Here is a 25,319-nt window from a genome sequence, read left to right on the forward strand (position 1 = left end):
TATTAGAATTTTGTTGACTTATGCTTTATTAGTTTGCTGATACTTGAGGTCATTAGTGTTAATAGTGTGTTTAGTCTTAGTTTCTGATTTCAGCGTTTGGTACCACTCCTTGCTCTGATCCCTCAGCTGTAACACTAGTGGCCCTCCCACTGTCTCATGCAAGTACCTGCTGTTCTCTCACCTTGAACGGCTCTTCCGCAGGCCCTCATTTCACTCGATCTCTATCACCTGTGCCCTCTTCAGGGCGTCCTCCGGCCCGGCCCTCAGCAAACAGCCTTCCCACTGTGCTCTCTTGCGCACTTGCGCTGTCTCTCCCTTACATTCACACATGCAGCTCCAGGTTCTTTGGGCCCTGCTTTGTTTTTTCTTTATAACCTTCAACCAAACTTCATGTAATATGTTAAGTTGTTGCTTCTTGTCTAGATTTACCACCAAAGAGTAAATGCCACAATAGCAGCCGTCACTGTTTTTTGTATTACTTGTTAGATAAATGAATTTATAAACTTATTTGAAAGACAGAGTTACATAGAGAAATGAAGAGAGAGATCTTCCATCACTGGTTTACTCCCCACAACAGCTGGGGCTATGCCAGGCTAAAGCCAGGAGCCTGGAGCTTCTTCCAGGTCTCCCACGTGGGACATGGGTGCAGGGGTCCAACACTTGGGCCATCTTCTGCTGTTTTCCTAGCTCATCTGCAAGGAGTTGAATGGGAAGTGGAACAGCCAGGAGTCAAACTGGCACTCACATGAGATGCCTGCACTGCAGGTGGCAGCTTTACCTGCAACACCAAAATGCAGGCCCCAATTTATAGCTCTTAATAATACTCTAACATCCCACTAATTCTAAGTCAATATTTCTGCTAAGGTCAGACAGAGTTGAAGAATCTATAAATGCTATGAAATGGTGTTCAAATGTTTGTGTTTTTTCTTTGTGGAGCCTCTGTAGCTCTCATTAGAAGGAACTCACACAGCAAACATTAAGAACCACTGCTAGCCGGCGCCATGGCTCAATAGGCTAATCCTCCGCCTGCGGCACCAGCACACCGGGTTCTAGTCCCGGTCGGGGCGCCGGATTCTGTCCCGGTTGCCCCTCTTCCAGGCCAGCTCTCTGCTGTGGCCAGGGAGTGCAGTGGAGGATGGCCCAAGTGCTTGGGCCCTGCACCCCATGGGAGACCAGGAGAAGCACCTGGCTCCTGCCTTCGGATCAGTGCGGTGTGCTGGCCGCGGCAGCCATTGGAGGGTGAACCAACGGCAAAAGGAAGACCTTTCTCTCTGTCTCTCTCTCTCACTGTCCACTCTGCCTGTGCAAAAAAAAAAAAAAAAAAAAAAAAAAAAAAAAAAAAAGAACCACTGCTGGACCCCAGAGTGGGAATTGGAAGGAAGATATTAGGCCTCATTTACCAAAGGAATAAATTAAGATGTAGTAAGCGTGGACTCTGGTGCTTTTCACTTGGGCTGACCTGGTGGTTGTTTGTCACTGGATCTGGAGGCAGGTCCCTGAGGGAGGAATATCAGGATTAGGGTCACCAGTGGGTACTGGCACCCTCACTGACCCATACAATTCCACTAGCTTAGGAAATCCTGGTGAAATGGATTTACACGTCATATTGCTTAATTTGATGAAACTCATTTTCACAATGTGGCTTTGAAAAATACTCTTAAAGAAGCCAAACTGAAGAAATACTGACTAACAGTACAGGTAAATGAGAGAAGATAAAGCTGATACTTCTTACCTTTGGTACAGTCTCTTCATCAGCCACTTTATAAAGCAAAGACCATGACTGCCTAATAGATCTAACAATAGGCCAAAAATATTTGTATTTGTCAGGAGTGCTATTTTAAAATCTTAAGTAGATGAGGCCGGCGCTGCGGCTCACTAGGCTAATCCTCTGCCTAGCGGCGCCGGCACACCGGGTTCTAGTCCCGGTCGGGGCGCCAGATTCTGTCCTGGTTGCCCCTCTTCCAGGCCAGCTCTCTGCTGTGGCCCGGGAGTGCAGTGGAGGATGGCCCAGGTGCTTGGGCCCTGCACCCCATGGGAGACCAGGAAAAGCACCTGGCTCCTGGCTCCTGCCATTGGATCAGCGCGGTGCGCCGGCCGCAGCGCGCTGGCCGCGGCGGCCATTGGAGGGTGAACCAACAGCAAAGGAAGACCTTTCTCTCTGTCTCTCTCTCTCTCTCACTGTCCACTCTGCCTGTCAAAAAATAAAAAAAATAAAAAAAATAAATCTTAAGTAGATGAACCTTGAATGTGAAATAACAATTCAAGACAGTGTGAAACCATGAAGATTTTCAAGGCATTAAGCATCCTAATTCCATGGTGGAGTATGTATTTGTTATAATCACTTTGAAAAACTGTCGTTATAGTTACTGCAGTTCTAAATACATCCAGAAAGATGTGTGTATTTGTAAGAGATATGTGTAATTATGTTCCAAGTAGCATATTCATAAAAGTCATACTCAAGATACCCCAAGCATCTATTAACAATGAATCCATGACTTGTGTTATATTCTTTCAAAGAAGTCACAGCGGCGGGCCAGTGTTGTGGCACAGTGAGTACTGGATGCCAGTTCAAGTCTTGGCTGCTCTGCTTCCATTCCAGTTCCTGATAACGTGTCTTTGAAAGCAACAAAGATTGGCCCACATACTTGGGCCCTTGCCACCCATGAGAGAGACTCAGATGGAATTCTGGGGTCTTTGGCTTTAGCCTGGTGCAGCCCCAGCTGTTGGAGCCATTTGGGGAAACCAGCAGATGGAAAATCAAGCTTCGTGTGTGTGTTTGTCACTCTGCCTTTCAAATAAATCTTTTGAAAAAAGAACATGCAGCACAACAATGAAATGAATGCTACATGTAATAAAACAGACCACTTTTACAAACAAAAAGCAGGAAAACAAAAAAGTCGGATTCTATTTTCATAAAGTTAAGCAGGATGGTTTATGTGGGGAATAGAGGCTGGAGGGAGTCACAAGGGGGCTTTGGACTGCCAATAAAATTCTTAATCTGGACACTGGTATTGACGATATGGTCACTTTGTGAACATCAGCCCACTACTTATAGTTTGTAAAAATCTATAAGCATATATTTTAAGTGTGTTGTTAGATACACATATTAGGGAAATGCATATATGTAAGATAAATAAATACATGTGCACATTTTGGGGAGTATTTGCAGACACTGTTCATCAGGTGGACAATCACAGTAGTTTGAAGGCCACTGTCCTGTCTGGTGTTAGAGATCAGTTATGTCAGACATTACGTGTATTCTGTTTAGGATTTTTACAAGGCTATGTGGTAATTTGTTTACCATTCCTTAAATTCATCTGTGATGTAATCAATTAGTAGAAAAAAATAGTGAAATTGCATTTATTCATTTAGCAAAGGATTATTGAAATTCTGCTGTGTACTCTAAGCACTGATGTAGGCGTGAGCATCAAGTTCTGCCCTCACAGTGCTTAGTGCTCTGTCGCTCCCCCTCTTCGTGGAGGAACGACACAGGACCCTGTGCTGTTCTTTCGTCTGCTCGGCCCTCCCCGGGTTTGCTGCTGGTTCTTCCCGGGTTGGCTACCGTCCCTTCCACCTCTGTGGAAGGGCGGTTCCCCCTGCCACTTTCCCCACTTCCGCGGGGGAGCGGCACACCACCGGCCGGCTCTCTCGGGGGCTGCACAGGTGTTCCTTCAGATAGATGTTCCTGGTGCATGTTGTCTCTCTCCTCCTTTATAGTCCTCTTCCACCAATCCCAACTCTGCTACCCACACGCCGAGTACGCTGCTCTCCTCCAATCAGGAGTAGGTCCTACAGTTTATTGGCTGAACTGGAGGCAGCTGTGTAGAAGCTGTTTCTCCCTTCTCAGCGCCATATTGTGGGAGAGCAGATGCATAGAATAAGTCTTAATTCCAGTAACTTAGTCTAGTCCAAGTTGCTCCCCACAGTGCTCATAGTCAGGGCAGTGACTAGACAGATACAGTGTCAGGTGGCGAAAAGTGCCGTGAATAAACTAAAGCAGATCACAGGGATAGAATAAGACATGCTCACCATGTTATGAGATTATCCTGGAAGCCATGTAGTTATAGACTATGGAGTCCAGATGCTGAGATTTAAACACAGGTCTCCCCAGTGTGTGCCCTTGGGCAAGTTACTCTGCAGCTCAGAGTCTTCATCTGATTGATGGAGGGCAAATATTGTTTTTTTTTTTTTTAAAGATTTATTTATTTTATTTGAAAGAGTTACACAGAGAGAGAAGGAGAGGCAGAGAGAGAGGGGTCTTCCATCCACTGGTTTACGCCCCAATTGCCCGCAGTGGCAAGAGCTACACCGATCTGAAGCCAGGAGCTTCTTCTGGGTCTCCCACGTGGGTGCAGGGGCCCAAGGACTTGGGCCATCTTCCACTGCTTTCCCAGGCCTCAGTAGAGAGCTGGACTGGAAGTGGAGCATCCAGGACTTGAACTGTCACCCATGTGGGATGCCTGCACTGCAGACGGCATCTTTTCCCGCCATGGCACAGTGCCAACCCCTAAATAAACATTTCTTAAAACCATAATTTGATTTGGAATATACTAGTATATTAATTTTAATGGAACTTTTTTCTGTTTCCACTTAGGTTTTACGCCTACTAGATGTTATTGGTTTGCCTGAACTGGTTATTCAGCTGGCGACCTCAGCAATAACTGAAGCAGGTGATGACTGGAAAAGTCAAGTAAGAACGGACTGTAATTTAGTGTTTTCCTTGACACTTGTTGCGGATGTAGCATATTAATTTCTGTTGGTCTTGTCTGATTTTTGACTTAAATTTTATATTTAGGCTACTTTGAGGACATGCATTTTCAAACATCATTTGGATTTGGGTCACAATAGCCAAGCATATGAGGCCTTAACCCAAATCCCTGATTCCAGCAGGTAAGCTCATGCTCTTTTTTAGAGAAGTCAGTTTAGCAGCCCTGTTCCGCCTGCCCAGAGAGTTTACCTTCCTATCCCTTTCTTTATCTTTTAGACAGTTAGATTGTTTGCGACAGCTGGTGGTAGTTCTTTGTGAACGCTCACAGCTACAGGATCTTGTAGAGTTTCCCTATGTGAATCTGCATAATGAGGTAATTTTATTTACCCTCTGATGGCTCAGAGCAGCTGTGGTGGTTACGGTGATTGCTACTAAATTTGATATGTGACCGGTTCTTCTTTTAGGTTGTGGGAATAATTGAATCACGTGCTAGAGCTGTGGACCTTATGACCCACAATTACTATGAACTTCTCTATGCCTTTCACATCTATCGCCACAACTACCGCAAAGGTGAGCACTGGAGCCAGTCTCTGTGCGGGGGAGGCAACCCTAGTAGTTTACTACTTGTTCACAAAACTATTCTGTGTTTGACTTATGTAATTTTTAATTATTTCTGAAAACAAGATTAGCTTCACTCTTCTAAATATTATCTATTAGCCTTGAAATATATACGCTTACTCTCATTCTGGAACATTGACAAGGCATTTCCAGGGAATGTATTCTATGTGCATATTCTGTCCATTTATAAGGAAACTAGCTTTTTCACTAAAGTTTCTGGAATTCTTATGAATGGTTTTGAATTCCAGTGCCAGTTTGTCTTTGATTTTATCAGTTCATGGAACACCATGCTGAAGTGTCTTTGAGTCATCTGAATAGATGATATTCCTTGTTAGCTAGATTGAATTGTCACTTCCTTAAAGGGAGATGTCAATTTGACATTTAAAAGTTATCAAATGATATCCTGCTCAAGTTTTTTCCTTTTTCAACATTGTTTAAAGATTTATTTATTTTGAAAGTGACAGTTATAAAGAGAGAAAGAGAGACACACAAAGAGATCTTCCATTTGCTAATTCGTTCCCTAGATGGCTGCAACAGCCAGCAATGGGCTAGGCTGAAGCCATGAGCCAGTAGCTTCATCTGGTCTCCCATGTGTTCAATAGGGGCCCAGACACCTGTGTGATCTCCTGGTGCTTTTCCCAGGCCATTAGCAGGGAGCTGGATCGGAAACAAAGCAGCCAGGCCATGAAACAGCACCCATCTGCGATGCCGGTGTTGCAGGCAGCAGCTTTACCCACCACACCACAACATCAGCTCCTGGATGTAGTTAATCTGAGGCATGTTCTTATTAATATTCCTAATAGGAAAATGTTTTCATAGTCTTTGATTCCTTAACTCATTCAAGAAGGGAAATGTAAACTATTAAAGACTTCTCATTGCTTTCACAATTAACATCCATTATATCAACCAGATTAGGACCACTTGAACAAGGTTAATGTTCCAGCCTTTCTGGAACAAGAACATGCTTCTTACATCATGTCTCACATATTGTTTAAGTGCTCAAAAAATATTTGTTGAGAGGAAATATAGCTTTATTTGAAAACCGAAAGAATTCTTAAATGTTAATTGGTTTCTAGACTGTGCTGTCCCAGAACAGTGTATTTTTCAGTATCTCTTTCACTCTTTGCATCTAAAGTGTAATAGAGGGTGTGTTCTTGGACAGAGTGTCCAGACGTTTCTTGGTGAAAAAGTGGCTGAGACTAGTCCTCTAATGTAGTCTTTTGCTCTTGGTTCAGGAATGTAGTATCTGAAAGTCAAAAGAGGCAGGGATTTGGCCTAGTGATTAAGACACCTGTTGGTACGCCCACATCTGTCAGTGTCTGGATTTGAGTACCAACTTCTGTTCTGATCCCAGCTTCTATTAATGTGCACCCTGTAGGTAGCAGGTGATGGCTCAAGTAATTGGGTCTCTGCCACTTATGAGAGACCCAGATTAAATTCCTGGCTCCTGGCTCCTGGCTCTGGCCTGGGCTCGCTGCAGCTGTTACAAACATTTGGGAAGTAAACCAACAGATGGGAGCTTGTTCTCTCTTTTCCTTCTTCCTCTCTTTCTGTACCTCTCAGATAAATAAGTAATAAATATACTAAATGAAAAAAAAATTTTAAATCTTTTTTATTTAATAAGGATTGGTAAACATTTGATACGAAGCGTATATTATGTAGCCTGATTTGATCCTTCTACATAAATACATATACATACATTGAAACATTGCATTGTTCCCCATAAGTACATACAATTATTATATAAATTAAAAATAAATTAAAACCTTAAAAACAAAAACTGTTTTAAGAGTTTTAGCAGAGAGCCAGTGTTGTGGCACAGCAGGTTAAATGGTCACTTGGGATACCAGCCTCCCATATTGGAGTGCTCCATTTTCAGTTAGCTTCCTGCTAATACACTTGGGAAAGCAACAGAAGATGCCCCAAATAGTTGGGCCCCTACAACCATGCGGGAGAACAGAATGGAGTTCCGGACTTCCAGCTTCTGCCTGACCCAGACCTGGCTATTTCGGCCATCTGGGGAGTGAATCAGAAGGTAGAAGATATTTTTCTGTCTCTCCCCATCTCTCTCTAACTCAGCCTTTCAAATAAATAAATCTTAAAAAAAAAAAAAAAAAAAGTTAAAGCTATCATTTTCCATTTTTAAAAATTGTGCTAAAACACACAACATAAAATTTGCCATCTTAACCATTTTCTTTTTTTTTTTTAAGTTTTATTTGTTTATTTGTTTTGAAGGACAAGAGAGGTATTTCCTTTTTTTTTTTTTTTTTTTTAAGATTTATTTATTTTGCTTTAAAGTCAGAGTTACTCAGAGAGAGGAGAGGCAGAGAGAGAGAGGTCTTCCTTCTGATGGTTCACTCCCCAATTGGCTGCAACAGCTGGAACTGCACTGATCCGGAACCAGAAGCTTCTTCCGGGTCTCCCACGCAGGTGCAGGGGCCCAAGGACTTGAGCCATCTTCTGCTGCTATCCCAGGCCATAGCAGAGAGCTGGATCAGAAGTGGAGCAGCCGGGACTTGAACCAGCGCCCATATGGGATTTCGGCGCTTCAGGCTAGGCTGTTAACCCGTTGTGCCACAGCGCTGGCCCCAGAGAATTGCTTCCCAGGGTACACGTTAGCAGAAAGCTTGAATGGGAACCAGAGCCAGGGCTTCAGTGAAGGCACTCCCATATGGGACACGCACATCCCAAGCTGGTCTTAACTGCTAGACCAAATGCCCCGTCCCTTAACCTTTTAAATATACAGTTCAGTAGCGTTAAGTACATTCACGTTGTTGGGCAACCAATCTCCAGAACGCTCTTTATTTTATAAAACTGAAGCTCTATGCCCCGTAACTAAGAGCCCCTATGCACCCCACACCCAGTTCCTGGCTACTACCATTTCACTTCCCTTCTATATGAATTTGCCTACTGCTTATTTCGACTAGCATAATATCTTCAAGGTTCGTCCACGTTGTATCAAGAAATAGAATTACTGGGTTGTGTGGTAGTTGTATTTTTAATTTTTTGAGGAACCTCTATACTGTTTTACATAGCTGCCGCACCATTTTATATTCCCAAAAACAGTGCACAGGGTTCTAGTTTTTTCCAATCCTTGCCAGCACATGATTTTTTTCATTTCAAACTTTAACGTTGAGGCTGACATTGTGGCACAGCAGGTTAAGCCAGGACTTTTAGAGATTTATTTTTATTTATTTGAAAGGCAGAGTTACAGGGGGTGGGGAGAGGAGAGAGAGAGAGATAGCCCATCCACTGGCTCACTTCCTGAATGGCTGCAACAGCTAGGGCCGTGCCAGGCTGAAGTCAGCAGCCCGAAGCTTCATCCATATCTCCCACCTGGGTGCAGTGGTCTATTTGCTGCTGCTTTCCCAGGCACATTGGCAGGGAGCTGGACTGGAAGTGGTGCAGCCAGGTCTTGAACTGGCACCCGTATGGGATGCCAGCATCACAGGCTGCATCTTAACCTGCTACGTAGCAACACCAGCCCCGCTGCCACTTTTACAATGCTGGCATCTCATACTGGAGTGCAGATTCAAGTCCCAGCTGCTTTGTTTCTGATCCAGCTGTCTGATAATCCACCTGAGAAGGCAGTGGAACCCAGCTACCCATGGATGGAGTTCTGGATCCTGGCTTCAGCCTGGCCCTGACCTAGCTGTTGGGGCCACTGAGGAGTCGAGCAGCAGACAAAAGATAACCCCCTGAATGTCCCCCTCCTTTCCTCTCGCTTCTTCCTTCCCTGTCAGTTGCTGTAACTTTGGAATAAATAGATCTTTACAAAAATGTTTTCATATTTGTTTAGTGTAACAAGTTTGCTATGTGTATCTCTCTAAAGAGCACATTTGTGAAATCTTTATGTCTGGTTTTATATTCTTTTTAGCTGGCACGGTGATGTTTGAATATGGAATGCGTCTTGGCAGAGAGGTTCGAACTCTCCGGGGACTGGAGAAGCAAGGCAACTGTTACCTGGCTGCTATTAATTGTTTACGACTTATTCGTCCAGAATACGCATGGATTGTGCAGCCAGCATCTGGTGCAGTGGTATGAACTTTCTATATTGGAATTTGGGGATCATATACACTGGCTTGTTTTTTTGTTTTTTTGTTTTAAGATTTATTTATTTATTTGAAAGAGTTACACAGAGAGAGAAGGGCAGAGAAAGAGGTCTTCCATCCGCTGGTTCACTCCCTAATTGGCCGCGATAAATGGAGTTACACCAATCCGAAGTCAGAAGCCAGGAGCTTCCTCCAGGTCTCCCACATAGCTGCAGGGGCCCAAGGACCTACTGCTTTCCCAGGCCATAGCAGAGCTGGATGGGAAGTGGAGCAGCCGGGTCTCAAACTGGCGCCCATATGGGATGCTGTCACTGCAGGTGGCAGCTTTATCCACTATGTCACTGTGCCAGCCCCAGTTTTAGAATTCTTGTAGGAAGAAGTATTGCAGAGTGATTTTGGACAAGTTAGACATACTTGACTATGGACACATTGCTTAATATTTTGCTGTTCATTTATCTTCTTGCATAAAATAAGGATAATATCTACCCTTGAGGATTATTTAGGTATTAAATGAGATAATTTGAGTAGACTGCTTAGAACAGAGACCATGTCTGACTTGCAGAAAATACTCAGTAAATGGTAGCTGCTTTTATTTCAGTTGTGTTGTTAATTCAGTCTGCAGGTCATTGTTTTAAGCGACAAGCACTGGTAATGTTTACTTTTGTGCTGATAGGTTGCATATGCCCAGCTACTTCTGTTATGTAGTTCCTGCATTTACTGGGCTGTTGCCCATGGTTGTGGGTAGAAAATAACAACTCTGGATCCATGGAAGGCCAGCTGGTTTATATGGAGATCCATGTCCTTGGACTCAGTGATGTGTTTATAGCTAAGTGAGCCAACTTGGTAAACAGCTCCATTTCTTTGATAGTGATAGTATCTTTGTAAGACAAGCTGTGCTAGTTAAAAGAAAAGTAGTTTGTATTGAGAATTCAGGCATGAAAGCTGTGAATCAAAGTTAATGCTAGCCAATATAATCTAAATAAAATACAGGCCATCTGTGTATTTTGTAGCAAATGATCAAATGATGGCAAAGCAGACACATGCACTATGGACATCATTTCCTGTTTTTTGTTTTTGTTTTTTTGGTTTTTGTTTTTTTGTTTTTTTTTTTTTTGGTGCCGGAAGTCTGTACATTGACAATTTTAATGAATCAGCTGGAACTGAAAAAAATTTTAAAGATAAATAAAAAAATTAATGGCAACAAAATAAAATACTAATTTTCACAGCTAAATCATTGTTTGTCTCATCAGTATGATCGCCCTGGAGCATCTCCGAAGAGGAGTCACGATGGAGAGTGCACAGCTGCCCCGTGTGAGTCAGGGTTCTCCTGCTGGGTCTTTGCTGGACAGTAGTTCCATGTTTTATGCCTGCTATGCAAACATACAGTTGTGTATGATAGACGATAGTTATACTATAACATCATATATAATTATATTGCTGTGTACATATGAATATGCTAGCATAAATCTAAAAATAGGATTTGTTAAAAATAAGTTCTTTCTTTAAAGTTTTAGTCTCAACATTCTAATCTGCTAAAGGTTATCTGGTTGCCTTTTGAAATGATGTGTGCTGGACAGGTATTTGGCCTAGACATTAAGATGTCCACCTCCGAGTTTATAATGCCTGCATTTGATACCTGGCTGTGCTCCCTACTTCTGCTTACTGCTGATGCAGATCCTAGGAGGCAGTGGTGATGGCTTAGGTCATGAGATTCCTGCCACTCACAAGGAAGGCCTGTATTGCATTCCCGGCTCCTGGCCTCAGCCCAGCTCAGTCTTGGCCATTGCAGGCATTTGGAGAGTGAACCAGCAGATGGGGGAACACGTTTTCATTTATGTTCTCTCTCAAATGAATCAACTAAAAAATTTTTTCTACAGCAGTATGAGAAACAAAAGTGCTTTAAAAACTTTTTGTTGCCTTTTATATTTAAATTGGCTTAATGCCATACTTTTTGAAAATCTGGTTGCTGGCCAGCGCCGCGGCTCAATAGGCTAATCCTCCGCCTTGAGGCGCCGGCACACCGGGTTCTAGTCCTGGTCAGGGCACCGGATTCTGTCCCGGTTGCCCCTCTTCCAGGCCAGCTCTCTGCTGTAGCCCGGGAGTGCAGTGGAGGATGGCCCAGGTCCTTGGGCCCTGCACCCGCATGGGAGACCAGGAGAAATACCTTGCTCCCGGCTTCAGATCAGTGCGGTGCGCCAGCCGCGCGGCCATTGGAGGGTGAACCAATGGTAAAGGAAGACCTTTCTCTCTGTCTCTCTCTCTCAGTGTCCACTCTGCCTGTCAAAAAAAAAAAAAATCTGGTTGCTTTGAAATTATCAAGTATGCATGGTATCCTTCCTGAAGAACCTATGCTCTAGATTTGGACACACTTGCTTTTAATTCTTCCTTTGTCACCTTGTGCAGGTTCCTTCACTTGCTCGCTCTCTCTCTCTCTCTCTCTCTCTCTCTCTCTCTTTTTTTTTTTTTTTTAAGATTTATTTATTTGAAAGGCAAAGTTAGAGAGAGAAAGAGATCTTGCATTTGCTGATTCACTCCCCAGGGCCAATCAGAAGCCAGGAGCTTCCTCTGCATCTCCCACATGGGTATAGACACCCAAGTACTTAGGCCAACCTCTGCTGCCTTCCCAGTTGTGTCAGCAAGGAGCTTGATTGGAAGCAGAACAGCATCACAGGTGGTGGCTGTACCCACTTTGCCACAGCACCAGCCCTGCAGGTTCCTTTCTTAGTGATAATGATGACAGTAAGAGTTAAATTACACGTAAAATACCTTATGAGGAGCTCCTCCACTGTAGCTATTGTTATTAGAGTGCTTGGGCTCAGTTGTAGATAGGAGGCAGAATGCTGCTTAATTTAGCTTTTATTGAGTCCTCTGTTTTTTCCTTTAATTAATGCCTCTGTGAAGTAAATTTTACTTAAGATTAAAAGAAAATGACAGGACCAGCATTGTGTCTGATGCCATATCCCATCTGAACACTGGTTTAAGTCCTACCTGCTGTACTTATGATCCAGCTCCCTGCTAATGTGCCTGGGGAACCAGTAGGAAATGGCCCAAGTGCGTGCCCCTGCTAACCATGTGGGAAACCAGGATGGAGTTCCTGGCTCCTGGCTTTGGCCTGGCCCAGTCTTAGCTGTTGCACCTAATTAAGGAATGAGCCAGTAGGTATAAGATCTCTTTTGTTCCCTATTTCACAAATAAATCTTTAAAAAAAAATGACAGGTTGACTTTATCTAGTAGACACTTCCTCATGGGTTTGAAAATACTTCTCTTTGATTTCTAGCAAATCGGCAGATTGAAATCCTGGAGCTGGAGGATCTGGAAAAAGAGTGCTCCTTGGCTCGAATCCGCCTCACTCTGGCCCAGCACGATCCATCGGCAATTGCCGTGGCAGGTAGGGACTGAGCAGGTATAGCCTCTGACTGTGGGTACCGTGGTGCCTTTCAGGACCAGGCAGTGGATACAGTGTGCTAGATGGGTATAAAGCACGGCATTTTTAGTCCAATTTGCATATGCCCGTGAGTGGACTAATAACCTTGTTCCCTTTCTGCAGGAAGCTCGTCAGCAGAGGAGATGGTGACTCTCTTGGTTCAGGCTGGCCTCTTTGACACTGCCATATCCCTCTGTCAGACTTTTAAGCTTCCCTTAACACCAGTCTTTGAGGGACTTGCTTTCAAGTATGTATAAAATTGTCTTTTTATTGTCTTAATTTTCTTTTATTGAAGATTGATTTTATTTAAAACTCAGAGAGAGAGATCTTTCATCCACTGGTTGTTCCTCAAGTGGCTTTAATGGCTGGAGGCTGGGCCAGGCCGCAGCCAGGAGCCTGTAACTCCATCTCTGTCCACCATGTGGGTGGCAGGGATCCAAATATTTGGACCATCTTCTGCCTTCCCAGGAGCATTAGCAAAAGCTGGATCAGAGAGGAGCAGCTGACACTCGAATCGGCACTCATGGGCTCCTGGCAGACCCCAAGCCAGTGGTTTATTAGTTGTTTGTGACTTAAAGAAAGTGTTTGGTTTAAGCTGTTCATTAATTTTTTTTAGTGGCTTATGATTTTACTTTTTTTAAAAAATATTTTGATCTTTAGCTTCATTTAAGAAATCAAAAGAGCAAACCTCATGGTTTAACTAATGAGGTCCATTTATGACAAGTTTATATAGACAAGTTGTGTGCTGTGTTCAGTCCAGTTAGACCCTCTGAATGTTATTAAAATTTTTTTCAAAGATTTATTTTATTTGAAAGGCAGAGTTACAGAGAGGGAGGGAAACAGAGAGCGTCTGTCCCCTGATTCACTTCCCAAATGGCCGCAATAGGCCATGCCAGAGCCAGGACCAGGAGCATCTTCTGGGTCTCCCACATGTGTGCAGGGGGGCCCAAGCACTTGGACCATCCTCCACTGCTTTTCCAGCACCCAAATAAAATGCCAGCATCACAGGTGGCAGCTTTACCCAGTCTTAAATGTTTCCTATTGACGTCATGTATGCCTACTATCAGTCAAATAGTTTGTGAATTGGAAATGTATTTAGACTTTCAGAATTTTCTACCATTAATTTTCTCTTGGAAGTAAATTGTCTCAAGTCTTGCTAATGGCTGATGGTTCATCAGGTTGTGTGGCTTTGAAGAAAGGGAAGAGCCAGTACTTCAGTAGTGAATTTGATGGTAGACTGGATCGAAAATTGTCATCTTATCACTCCAGTTTTAGTAGCAGAATAAGGTCATGGGTTTCAGCAGTTGGTTTACTGATATAAAGCCATTTTCATTGCAGATGCATCAAACTGCAGTTTGGAGGAGAAGCCGCACAGGCAGAAGCCTGGACCTGGCTAGCAGCCAATCAGCTGTCATCTGTCATCACTACTAAAGAATCCAGGTACAGCAGTGTGTTCATCTAGTTCTGGGAGGGTTCACCTGCCTCAAAACTGTAGCTTTTGCTTTTGCTTTTCTTTTTTTGTTTTCAGAATTTATTTGACAGAGTGGTAGAGATAGAGAGAGATCATCCATCTGGTGGTTCACTCCCCACCTGCCAGCAACAGCCCAGGGTGCAGCAGAAGCCTGGAATTCCATTTAGGTCTCCTATATGAGTGGCTAGAGCATCATCTGCTGCTTCCCAGGGTCTGCATTAGCAGAAAGCTGGATTGGAAATGGAGTAGCTGACACTAACCAGCATTGCCATGATGCCTGCCTCTGTAGCTTTTTTTTTTTTTTTTTTCCCTTAAGATTTATTTATTTATTTGAAAGTCAGAGTTGCACACAGAGAAGGAAAGGCAGAGAGAGAGAAGGGGGCCTTCCATTCACTGGTTCACTCCCCAGCTGGCTGCAATGGCTGGAGCTGCACTGATCCGAAGCCAGGAACTCCCTCTGGGTCTCTTCACATGGGTGCAGGGCCCAAGGACTTGAGCCACCTTCTACTGCTTTTCTCAGGCCATAGTAGAGAGCTGGATTGGAAGTGGTGCAGCTGGGAGTCGAAGCAGCATCCATATGGAGCACTGGCTCCGCTGTAGTTTTTCTTTGACTAAATTATCCTACACAGATTATTTTGCTCTTTTCTTTCTTTTAAATTATTTGTTTACCTGCAGTGCCACTTCCCATGTGGTCAATAGTTTGAGGCCCGGCTACTCCAGTTCCAATCCAGCTCCCTGCTGATGGACCTGGGAAAGTAGCAGAGGTGGCCATGTGCTTGGGGCCCTGCACCCATTTGAGAGACCTGGACGAAGCTCCTTCCTGGCTCCTGGCTTCAGATCAGCCCCCAGCTTTGGCCGTTTTGGCCATTTGGGGAATGAACCAGTGGATGGAAGATCCTCTGTCTCTTTCCTTTCCCTCTGTAACTTTGACTTTCAGATACATACATAATTTTTAAATTATTTATTTACTTATTCAAGAGACAGAGAACTCTCATTTACTAGTGACTCTGCAAATGCCTACAGCAGCCGGCGTTGGACCAGGGCCAGTGCTGGGAAACAGGGACTCAGTCCAGGTCTCCCGTGTGGGTAGCTGGAACCCTGTTACTTAAACCGGGAGCCAGAGCCAAGTATCAAACCCAGGCACTCCAATATGAGATACGGGATGCTGGCATCTCAACCACAAGGCCAAATGCCTGTCCCTTCTTTGTTTTTTGGCTAAATTTTTGTAGAAGCTGGAAAATTTCTAATTAGGGAGACATCACGTCATAAATTGTCCTAACTAGAACATGTCTGCTTCTCCATCTCTCTCTTCTCAAAGACAGTGAAGAAGAGGAACTCTTACGGGAAAAGTGTTCGTTTCCTTGGCTTCAGAGAGTGATGTTCCTTTTTCACCCCATTCTTCCCTTGGTTGTCATCACAGTGTCCTGTGCTGGCTTGACTCTGGCTACTCTTTAGTGGTCTGTCATCCACCAGTCCCCGTTGTCTACATCTTCGGATCTTTTCTCACATATACTTTCCCAGTGTACTCAATTAGCGTCTTCCTCAGTGTGCTTCAGTTTCTTCCTTAGGATCCTTCTCTAACAACCGTAACCCTCAGGAAACTTTCCTCTCTGAATTGTTTTAGAATGTGGACGTTTTCTCTGTATTCTGCTATAACAATATCTGCAACTGGGACGTTGATAAACATGCAAGTTTATTTGGCTCATGATTCTGGAGGCTGGGAAGTTTACTGTCAAGCTGCTGGCATCTGGCAAGGTCTTTGTGATGGCATCCCATGACAGCAGGCAGAAGGGCAAGAGAGCCGGCGCCGCGGCTCACTAGGCTAATCCTCCGCCTTGCGGCGCCGGCACACCGGGTTCTAGTCCCAGGCTGGGCGCCGGATTCTGTCCCGGTTGCCCCTCTTCCAGGCCAGCTCTCTGCTGTGGCCCGGGAGTGCAGTGGAGGATGGCCCAAGTGCTTGGGCCCTGCACCCCATGGGAGACCAGGAGAAGCACCTGGCTCCTGCCATCAGATCAGCGCGGTGCGCCGGCCGCAGCGCGCCGGCCACGGCGGCCATTGGAGGGTGAACCAACGGCAAAGGAAGACCTTTCTCTGTGTCTCTCTCTCTCACTGTCCACTCTGCCTGGAAAAAAAAAAAAAAAAAAAAGAAGGGCAAGAGAGGGCCGAGCACACTTTTGTAACAGTCCACTCCCACAACAATGAACCCGTTCCTATAGTAATAACATTAATCCCGGTCACCGCTTATTAAGTCCCTGTCCCAACACTGTTGCATTAATTACATTACCAATAAATGAACTCTGAAGGACACATTCAAACCATAGCAGAAGTTCTCTGATACTCATTTTCAACCGCTGAATTACCACTTCAGAATCCTTTATTAAAACACAGATTATGGGATGGGTGTCATGGCACAGCAAGTTAAGCCACTGCTTGGAACGCTTGCATCCCAGGTTGGAGTGCCGATTTGAGTCCCAGCTACTGTGCTTACAATCCAGCTTCCTGCTAATGCTCATGGGAAGGCAGTAGGTAAAGGCTCAAGTACTTGGATTTCTACCACTCATGTGGGAGACCTGGACAGAGTCCTGGGCTCCTGGCTTCAGCCGGCCCAGCCCTGGCTGGTACAGTGATTTGGAGAATAAACCAGCAGCAGATGGAAGATCTCTCTGTATCACTCTACCTTTCAAATAAATAAATTGTAAAAAACACACAAACCCACACAGGTTGAGATACCACCCTTGTCTTCTAACTCAGAACTTGTACACAATCCTAGTGATTGATCAGCTTTTGGAACCAATGATCCGAACCAGTTTCCTTCTTTTAGAAATCCTGAAAGGAAGATATATGAGTTATGCAGTTAAATAAATATGTGGTTAATAGGAACAAAATAGAAAAAAGTCCAATCATTGATTTCTAGTACTATCCCCCTAAGTCATATTGCCCCTAATAATATTAGCTACATTTTAGCTAAATTATCAATTCATTTGTGGGGTTCTAAAGATTGCTCTCTGCAAATGCATGATTTGAATGGTACTGTATATCTCAATTAAGAATTTGGAGCTCTTAAGCAACCAGGGTGGGACTTAATAAAATAGAAAAGAATTTGAAAATTGTCCTTTCTGCTTTTTTCAAGTGCTACTGATGAAGCATGGCAACTATTATCGACTTACCTAGAAAAATACAAAGTCCAGAATAATTTATATCACCACTGTGTAATCAATAAGCTCTTGTCTCATGGAGTGCCTCTGCCTAATTGGCTTATAAATAGTTACAAGGTAAGTGGTATTTCGTATTGAAGAGAGTAACAACCTACTCTTTATCATTCTATATAACTTCATGACATGATTAAAAAGATAAGGATGAAGGGGCAGGCATTATGGCACAGTGAGCTAAGCTACAGCTTGGGACACCCACATCCCGAATGAGAGGACTGGTTCCATTTCCAACTGTTCTGCTTTAGATCCGGCTCCCTGCTAATGAGTCCTAGGAGGCAGCAGATAATGGCTCAAGTGCTTGGGCCCCTGTAACCCACATGGGAGACTCAGATTGAATTCCAGGCTGCTGGCTTCAGTCTGGCCCAATCCTGGTTATTACAGGCATTTGGGGAGTGACCCAATGAAGAGATCTTTATCTGTCTCTCTCTATCTCCCTCCCCCTGCCCCTCTCCCGGCCACCCCCAATAAGTAACAAGATAAGCATTTTTTAAAACAGCAAAAAAAGAAAAACATAAATTGTTTGTGACATATACTTTGGGTGGCTTCTCATTTATATCTAAAATAACTAGCAACAGTGTAACTTCAATTCTATGCATAGTACTGGGTGTTGAAAGTTCCACAGATGAGTAATTAAGTTCTGCCTGCTTGTGTGCTCAGTGAACAATGGGTGTATATTTAGAATAATGAGTTACATGTATGATGCAATATTTACTATTCGTTACTCAAGAAATTCACAGGGTAGGTGAAGTAGTTGTCATACTATAATTGTGTGTTTAAGTTAAGGTTGTCAAAATTAGGTTCATGGTCCATGCATTAGTTTCTTTTTCGTTGCCATAAAAAAACAAAAACTAAGACTGAAATAACCTTATAGGAGGAAAAAAAAAAAACAAGATTTATTTAACTCACAATTTGCAGGTGAAAAGTCCCTACCAGAAAGCTCCATCCATTTGGCATCTAGGAGGGCCCTCTTGGCTTTATCACATCACAGCTAAGCCCCACCATCTCCTAACATCAACACTTGAACCCTAGGGGGACCAACTATATCCAAGCAAAGGCACACCCTCTGCATCAGAATGATTTGGGTAGTAAGCTTCTTTTTTTTTTTTTTGTAGTGTTGTTTTTGTTTTTTTTTGTTTTGTTTTGTTTTTTGACAGGCAGAGTGGACAGAGAGAGAGAGAGAAAGGTCTTCCTTTGCCGTTGGTTCACCCTCCAGTGGCCGGCGCACGCGCTGATCCGATGGCAGGAGCCAAGTACTTCTCCTGGTCTCCCATGGAGTGCAGGGCCTAAGCACTTGGGCCATCCTCCACTGCACTCCCTGGCCACAGCAGAGAGCTGGCCTGGAAGAGGGGCAACCAGGACAGAATCTGGTGCCCCGACCGGGACTAGAACCCGGTGTGCCGGCGCCGCAAAGCGGAAGATTAGCCTAGTGAGCCGCGGCGCCGGACGGTAGTAAGCTTCTTAAAAAACGTATGTTCCTGAATCCCATCCCAGCCTTACAAAATCAAATCACCTGGGGCTCAGAGCCAGGAATCTACCTCTAAACAACGTCTTAATTTGATTTTGATGCATGCTTATGTTTAAGAACTATGGTTTCTGGATCACCTTCACTTTCTGTCATCCTCAGTTAAATACAAATTAAATACAAATATAAAATGAGTGACTCCTTGGACTTGTTTTGTGTTTGTCATTTATACAATTCTGAACATTAACGTGAACAGATTGCCCCTTTAGTTATCAGCATTTCTGGGAAAGTTTGTTGACTTGACTAATGTGGAAACTGAAGTGGAGAGAAGTTGAAGTGTGTCTTAGAAGACAAAATAAAGGAAAGGCCATTTAACAGATGGAGCCTCAGAGTATGCCTAGAGCTAACTGGGCTCTTAGGAACCTACAATAGAAATGAGTAAACTCAGGCACTCATTTATTTATTTTGAGAATTACAAATGCAAGGGAATCAGATACTCAGCATTCTAAATAAATAAAGGAGCTAAATAAATCTTTTATTTTTTTTCTATGAAGTTAACCTGTCTAAGGTATTTTGTTACAGTAATGAGAAACTAATGCATGGTCCAAAAACCCAATTTTGACAATGCTGACTTAAACACTGTTGTAGGATTTGACAACTACTCTACTTGTTCCCCTGAATGAATGGATGTATTTATTTGAAAGGCAGAGTTACAGAGAGAAAGAGGTCTTTTAAGATTTATTTATTTAGAAAATCAGAGTTAGAGAGATAAAGAGAGAGATCTTCCATCTACTGGTTCACTCCTCAGATGATGGCAATGGCCGGGACTGGACCAGGCCAAAGCTAGGAGCCAGGAGCTTCATCCAAGTCTCCCATGTGGGTAGCAGGGTCCCAAACACTTGGGAATATTCTGCTTTTCCCAGACCATTGTCAGGGATTGAAAATGGAGCAGCCAGGATACAAACCAGTGCCCACATGGGATGCTGGTGTGAGAGAGAGAGAAGTCTTCCATCTGCTGTTTCACTCCCCAAATGACCACAACTGCCAGAGCTAAGCTGACCCAAAGTAGGAACCAGGAGCTTCTTCCAGGTCTCCCATGTGGGTGTAGGGGCGAAAGGACTTGGGCCATCTTCTGCTGCTTTCCCGGGCCATAGCAGAAAGCTGGATCAGAAGTGGAGCAGCTGGAACTCAAACTGGCACCCATTTGGGATGCTGGCACTGTGGACTGGGGCTTTAACCCACTGTCCCACAATGCCGGCCCCAGGTATATTCTCAACACCGATTTTTTTACAGAAGGTTGATGCTGCTGAACTGCTTCGTCTGTACTTGAACTATGACCTTTTAGAAGAAGCTGTGGATTTAGTCTCAGAATACGTGGATGCTGTATTGGGAAAAGGACATCAGTACTTTGGAATTGAGGTAGGCCTGTATAGACGTTCTCCTCTGAATTAACACACTAAGATGAGGATTAGAAGGAAATTGTATATTAGCGTGTCTAACCTTTACTGTTTCAACTTAACAACTAAATATTGGAACTCAAGGAATCTGTAGTTCCCTATTTTTAAAATGGAATATATTTTATTTTCTCCATTAAAAGAATGGCTTTAGTTAGGGTTTGATGGAGAGAGAGAAATAAAAATAAACTTGTATTTTGTACAGTACAGGAACTGTGCTAAGTCTACCAGAGTTTCCTTGCTGGTTTCTGACAGCAGCTCTGTAAGGGGCTGTTTCAGTACTCCCCACCCTCATGAGGAAGTAGACTCAGAGGTTCAGTGAGTTGCCAGACCTCACATAGATGGTAAATAGAAGAGCCAAGTTTAAATAAGTCTAGTTAGCTACAGAGCCAAGTACTTAAACTCTCAGGAAAGAATTCAGAAATTTTCCCAATTTTTTTTTTCCAGATAATTCAAATTCAGTTTTCACTATCATTGATTAACAATTTAGGAGGTTTTGTTGAGGGCATAAATTTAAAAATATATTTGATTTGGCCAAGAAAAGGACAAGTTCCCAGTTGAGAAAAGGGAAGACCCAGTTGAGTATGTGTGTGTGCGCACATACACGTGCAATTTTTTCTTACAACAAAACAGAAAGCATTTTTGTTAGAGTCCTACAAAAGTAACTACCTAGGAGAAGCGGTGCACCTTTCAGATTTTTTTTTTTAAATAGTCGATCTTCCTTTTCAGTTTCCACTGTCCGCAACAGCCCCCATGGTGTGGCTGCCTTACTCCTCCATTGATCAGCTTCTCCAGGCTCTGGGAGAGAACAGCGCCAACAGTCACAACATTGCGGTGAGTAAACTCTTACCAGGCATCTTCTGTAAGCTACTGCACTGGCAGTGACGCCTCACAGCCTGATCTCCAGTTCTCAAGGATTAAAGGGAAGGTAAAAGCCATTTACTGCCCTTGACACGCTGTCCCAATCCCTTTATAAATAGAAGAGGTTTGCAGCTGAGTACATGAGACTAGACAGAGTCAGCGGCACCTAAACTACGGTTGATGAATTGTCACTGGCCTGAGGGAACTCAGCAGGTGCAGCCTCGTTTGCCAGGACTCATGTGCTTGTCTGACAAGAAAAAACAGTAGTATTTCCTTATTTGATAGCTAGATGGCATGTCTCCAGGAATTGTTAGTGAAAATCACTGAATATGATTTTAAACTTGTTGAACCAGGATATAAGTTCCTGATATTCCTGTGTGTTTCTCTTCCAGAACTGTCTTGTAGGATGTTTTGTTAAATTTCTATGTATTTGAAAGAGACAGAGAAGGCTCCCACCCACTAATTCATTCCACCAAATGGCCTGCAATCACTGGGACTGCGCCAGGCGTAGCTAAGAGCTGGGAATTCAGTCCCACATGTGTTTCCTACGTGAGTGGTGGGAACCCAGCTATTTGAGCCATCACCACTGCCTCCCAAGGTCTGCATCAGCAGGAAGCTGGAGTCAGATGCCAGAGGCAGATATTGAACCCAGGTGTTTGACATTGTGGGACACAGGCATCATAACTGGTATCTTAACTGCTAACTGCTGAGCTAAATGCCCACCCTCTAAGCTGTTTTTCCTTTTTTTTTTTTTTTTTTTTTTTTTTTCTTCTAATTTGAAAGGCAGAGTTACATAGAGAGAGATCTTCTATCTGCTGGTTCACTCTCCAAATGGCTGCCAAGGCTGGGGCTGGACCAAGCTAAAGCCAGGAGCTAGAAGCTTCTGGGTCTCCCATGTGGGTAGCAGGGGCCCAAGCATTTGGGCCATCTTCCACTGCTTTCCCAGGCACGTTAGCCTGGACTGAAAGTGGAGCAGCCTGGACTCAGATTGGCGCCCATGTGGGATGCTGGCGTCGCAGGTAAAGCTGCCGCCTGCAAGTGCCCGTTCCATATGGTCGCTGGTTCGAGACCCAGCTGCTCCACTTCGAATCCAGCTTTCTGCTGTGACGTGGGAAAGCAGTGGAAGATGGCCCAGGTCCTTGGACCCCTGCACCTATGTGGGAGACCTGGAGGAAGCTCCTGACTCCTTCCTGGCTTTGGATCGGCCCAGCTCTGGCCATTGCAGCCATGTGGGGAGTGAACCAGTGGATGGGAGACCTCTCTCTGCCTGTGCCTCTCTAACTCTGGCTTTCAAATAAAATAGGGAAGAGGAAAAAAGGAAGACAGCCATGAAAATTAGTTCCTATCACTTTGGACTAACAATTTACCAACCAATAATTAAAACTATCTAAAATATTAACCCATATTTCACTTTGCAACTAAGAACTAGTTAAATCAGATACAGCTTCTCTGATGCTGATAGTAATGCTTTTCTTAAAAATGCGGTATCAAGGCTGGTGCTGTGGCACAGCAAGTTGAACCACTGCCTGTGACACTGGCATCCCATATTGGAGTGCTGATTGGAGTTCCAGCTGCTCCCCTTCTCTGCTAACAGAAGATGGCCCCAATGCTTGGCTCCCTCCCACCCTTGTGGGAGACCAGAATACAGTTCCAGGCTTCAGGCTTCAGCCTGGTCCAGCCCTGGCTATTGTGATTATTTGGAAAGTAAACTAGTAGATGGAAAGTATCTCTCTTCTTTTTCTTCCTCTGTCTCTGTCGCTGTACCTTTCAAATAAAAAAACCTTTAAAACAAAAAATACTGGTGAAGGGGTGGGCATTTGGTACAGTAGGTAAGCTGCCACCACACACCTCCAGCCCATATTATAGTGCCTGGGATTGAGTTCCAGCTCCACGTCCAATTCCAGCTTCCTGCTGATGCACAGTCCTGGTGGGAGGTAGCAGAAATAAATAATCTGCACACAAAATTTAAAAAAAAAAAAAAAAGATGTGTGAAATTTTGAAAAATTAATACTAGTGTGATTTGCATATCTAGAAAATTGCCAAAGAAAACCAAATTGGAGTATTGTAGATAATTTTATTAGCAGAGTCACAGCGCAGACTTCTAAATTGAATGCATGAAACAGAGTGGTTAACAGTGTAGTTGGGGGGACAGCACTGTGGCATAGTAGGCTAAGCCTCCACCTGCAGCGCCGGCATCCCATATGCATGCCAGTTCTAGTCCCAGCTGTTCCACTTCCAATCCAGCTCCCTGCTAGTGGCCTGGGCAAACAGCAAGAGGATGGTCCAAGTGCTTGGGCCCCTGCACCCACGTGAGCGACTTGGAGGAAGCTCCTAGCTCCCAGCATCTGGGTTCAGATTGCTCAGCTCCAGCTGTTGTGGCTATTTGGGGAGTGAACCAGCGAGTGCGAGACCTCGCTGCCTCTCAAATAAATAAATAAATCTTTTAAAAAATAAAAATTTAAATCAAAGTAATTAACAGCATCCCTCTTTTTCAGTCCTTCAGCTGTTCTGTATGATTCTTTTCTTCCTCTTACAGCTGTCCCAGAAGATACTTGACAAGTTGGAGGACTACCAGCAAAAGGTTGACGTGGCAACCCGGGATTTATTGTATCGTCGGAACTTGTGATCTGGATTGTTACCTAGCTTTTGTAACCGCTTGGTGCCTCCTAGGGCTTAAGACTACTCCACAGGAACCCTGCACTCGAGGCCGATTTTTCTAACTGTAAATGATGTGTACAGCATTCAAGTCTGCATTCTGCGCAAGTTAGGAGAGCGGGACACTCAGAGGATCCTGTGCTTTGCTGGTGGTGCTAACCCAACTTCTGGTTTTCAGCCTTGGTCTCAAACAGCTGCTTTTGTATATGATTCACAAGCTTTTTTAGAGTTTATATTTTTTTAAACTACCGAAGACATCCTTTATCTGCAAATTAAAACTCACTTTCCAGAAGAGCTGATGGTTGTTGGTTTGTTGAAGCTGACTACCAAAAGCAGTCCCTGCAGATCTTCATTCTTCCCTATCACTTTTTGTATTTCAGTGGGATTATTTTGGTCTAGAAGTGACATGTATTTTCTGTATTGCAAACAGAAGCTAATGATTTTGCATAATCTTTTCATTATTTATTGTGAAGTTTTTGTATGATGTTCAAATAAGTAATTTGCCTAGATTAAACCTAAAATGATGACCAGCTATTTAAAGAAGATACCTTATTTTTAATCTGGTTCTGAGGCTAAATTTAAGGAACTGTTAGCTAAGAAAACATTGAAAAACCTATCATTTATATAAGAACAGGTTTCAAGGTAAACTCTGTTACCTTCTATGATCTCTGATAATCAAGCCGGACTTGATAAGACAGAACTCTAATAACATATTGGACCAAAATATGAACTTTACTGGTCAGACTCAGAAGCATTCATGCCTACAAATTTTTGGGAAAGTGAAAATTAATAAAATCTGATTTTATTCTGTATATTATAATTTTGCTTTCAAGAAACAGATCTGTAAACTATTTGCTGTATGCCATTTGGCTTTTCTTGAGTTTTTCATTTTTATTTTTAAGATTTTTATACTGTCAATACCATGTCTACATTATATACTTAACAGTTGCATTTCTCTGTGGTGCTGTTCATAAATGCTGAGGTTCGTTCTTGTTTTCGCTTTGCCATGATTCCTGTGAGGAATTTGGTACAATTAGGGACTGGGAGAACCCTTGCCCTCGCAGCTTTCTAAACCTATGGTTTTTCAACTGTAGTAGGAAAGCTCTTTTGTCCTACATACACATGTATTATCAAAAGAAAGATTTCAAAAAATGTGCATCCTCATGTGTACCTTAATGTTTTCAGGAGTAACTTGATGGATCGTACCCAGTGTGAAAACCAAAGTCAAAGCCATCTCTGGAGAGCAACAAGCCAAAAGGGGCTGGCCCTGTCCCAGAAACCTGTCCATTTATGTTGCTGGTCAAAGCAGTGGTTTCCTTGGTGGCAGTTCACAAGACCCTGAGGAGCTTTTCTTGTCCTTATTGTTTTGGTTCAAGGCCTAGAACCTGCGCTGGGGCCAACC

At 43.6% G+C, this 25,319-nt stretch overlaps 1 protein-coding gene across 2 annotated transcripts in view; it reads left to right on the forward strand.

Annotated features, from left to right (window-relative positions):
- Positions 1-25,073, forward strand: part of NUP160 (nucleoporin 160) — a 62,055-nt gene extending 36,982 nt beyond the window's left edge. For both annotated transcript variants that reach the window (XM_008270776.4, XM_070070349.1), the window contains exons 24-36: positions 4,595-4,690; positions 4,796-4,890; positions 4,985-5,081; positions 5,173-5,278; positions 9,204-9,364; positions 10,629-10,689; positions 12,656-12,766; positions 12,926-13,049; positions 14,141-14,242; positions 17,404-17,545; positions 20,241-20,366; positions 21,131-21,235; positions 23,799-25,073. In XM_008270776.4, coding sequence (XP_008268998.1) covers positions 4,595-4,690; positions 4,796-4,890; positions 4,985-5,081; positions 5,173-5,278; positions 9,204-9,364; positions 10,629-10,689; positions 12,656-12,766; positions 12,926-13,049; positions 14,141-14,242; positions 17,404-17,545; positions 20,241-20,366; positions 21,131-21,235; positions 23,799-23,888 — 1,416 coding nt within the window. In that variant the 3' untranslated portion in view covers positions 23,889-25,073. The remainder of the gene's footprint in view (positions 1-4,594; positions 4,691-4,795; positions 4,891-4,984; positions 5,082-5,172; positions 5,279-9,203; positions 9,365-10,628; positions 10,690-12,655; positions 12,767-12,925; positions 13,050-14,140; positions 14,243-17,403; positions 17,546-20,240; positions 20,367-21,130; positions 21,236-23,798) is intronic.
- The last annotated feature ends 246 nt before the right edge of the window (positions 25,074-25,319 follow it).

Source organism: Oryctolagus cuniculus, chromosome 1 (assembly GCF_964237555.1).
Source record: "Oryctolagus cuniculus chromosome 1, mOryCun1.1, whole genome shotgun sequence".
NCBI classification, from domain to species: Eukaryota; Metazoa; Chordata; class Mammalia; order Lagomorpha; family Leporidae; genus Oryctolagus; species Oryctolagus cuniculus.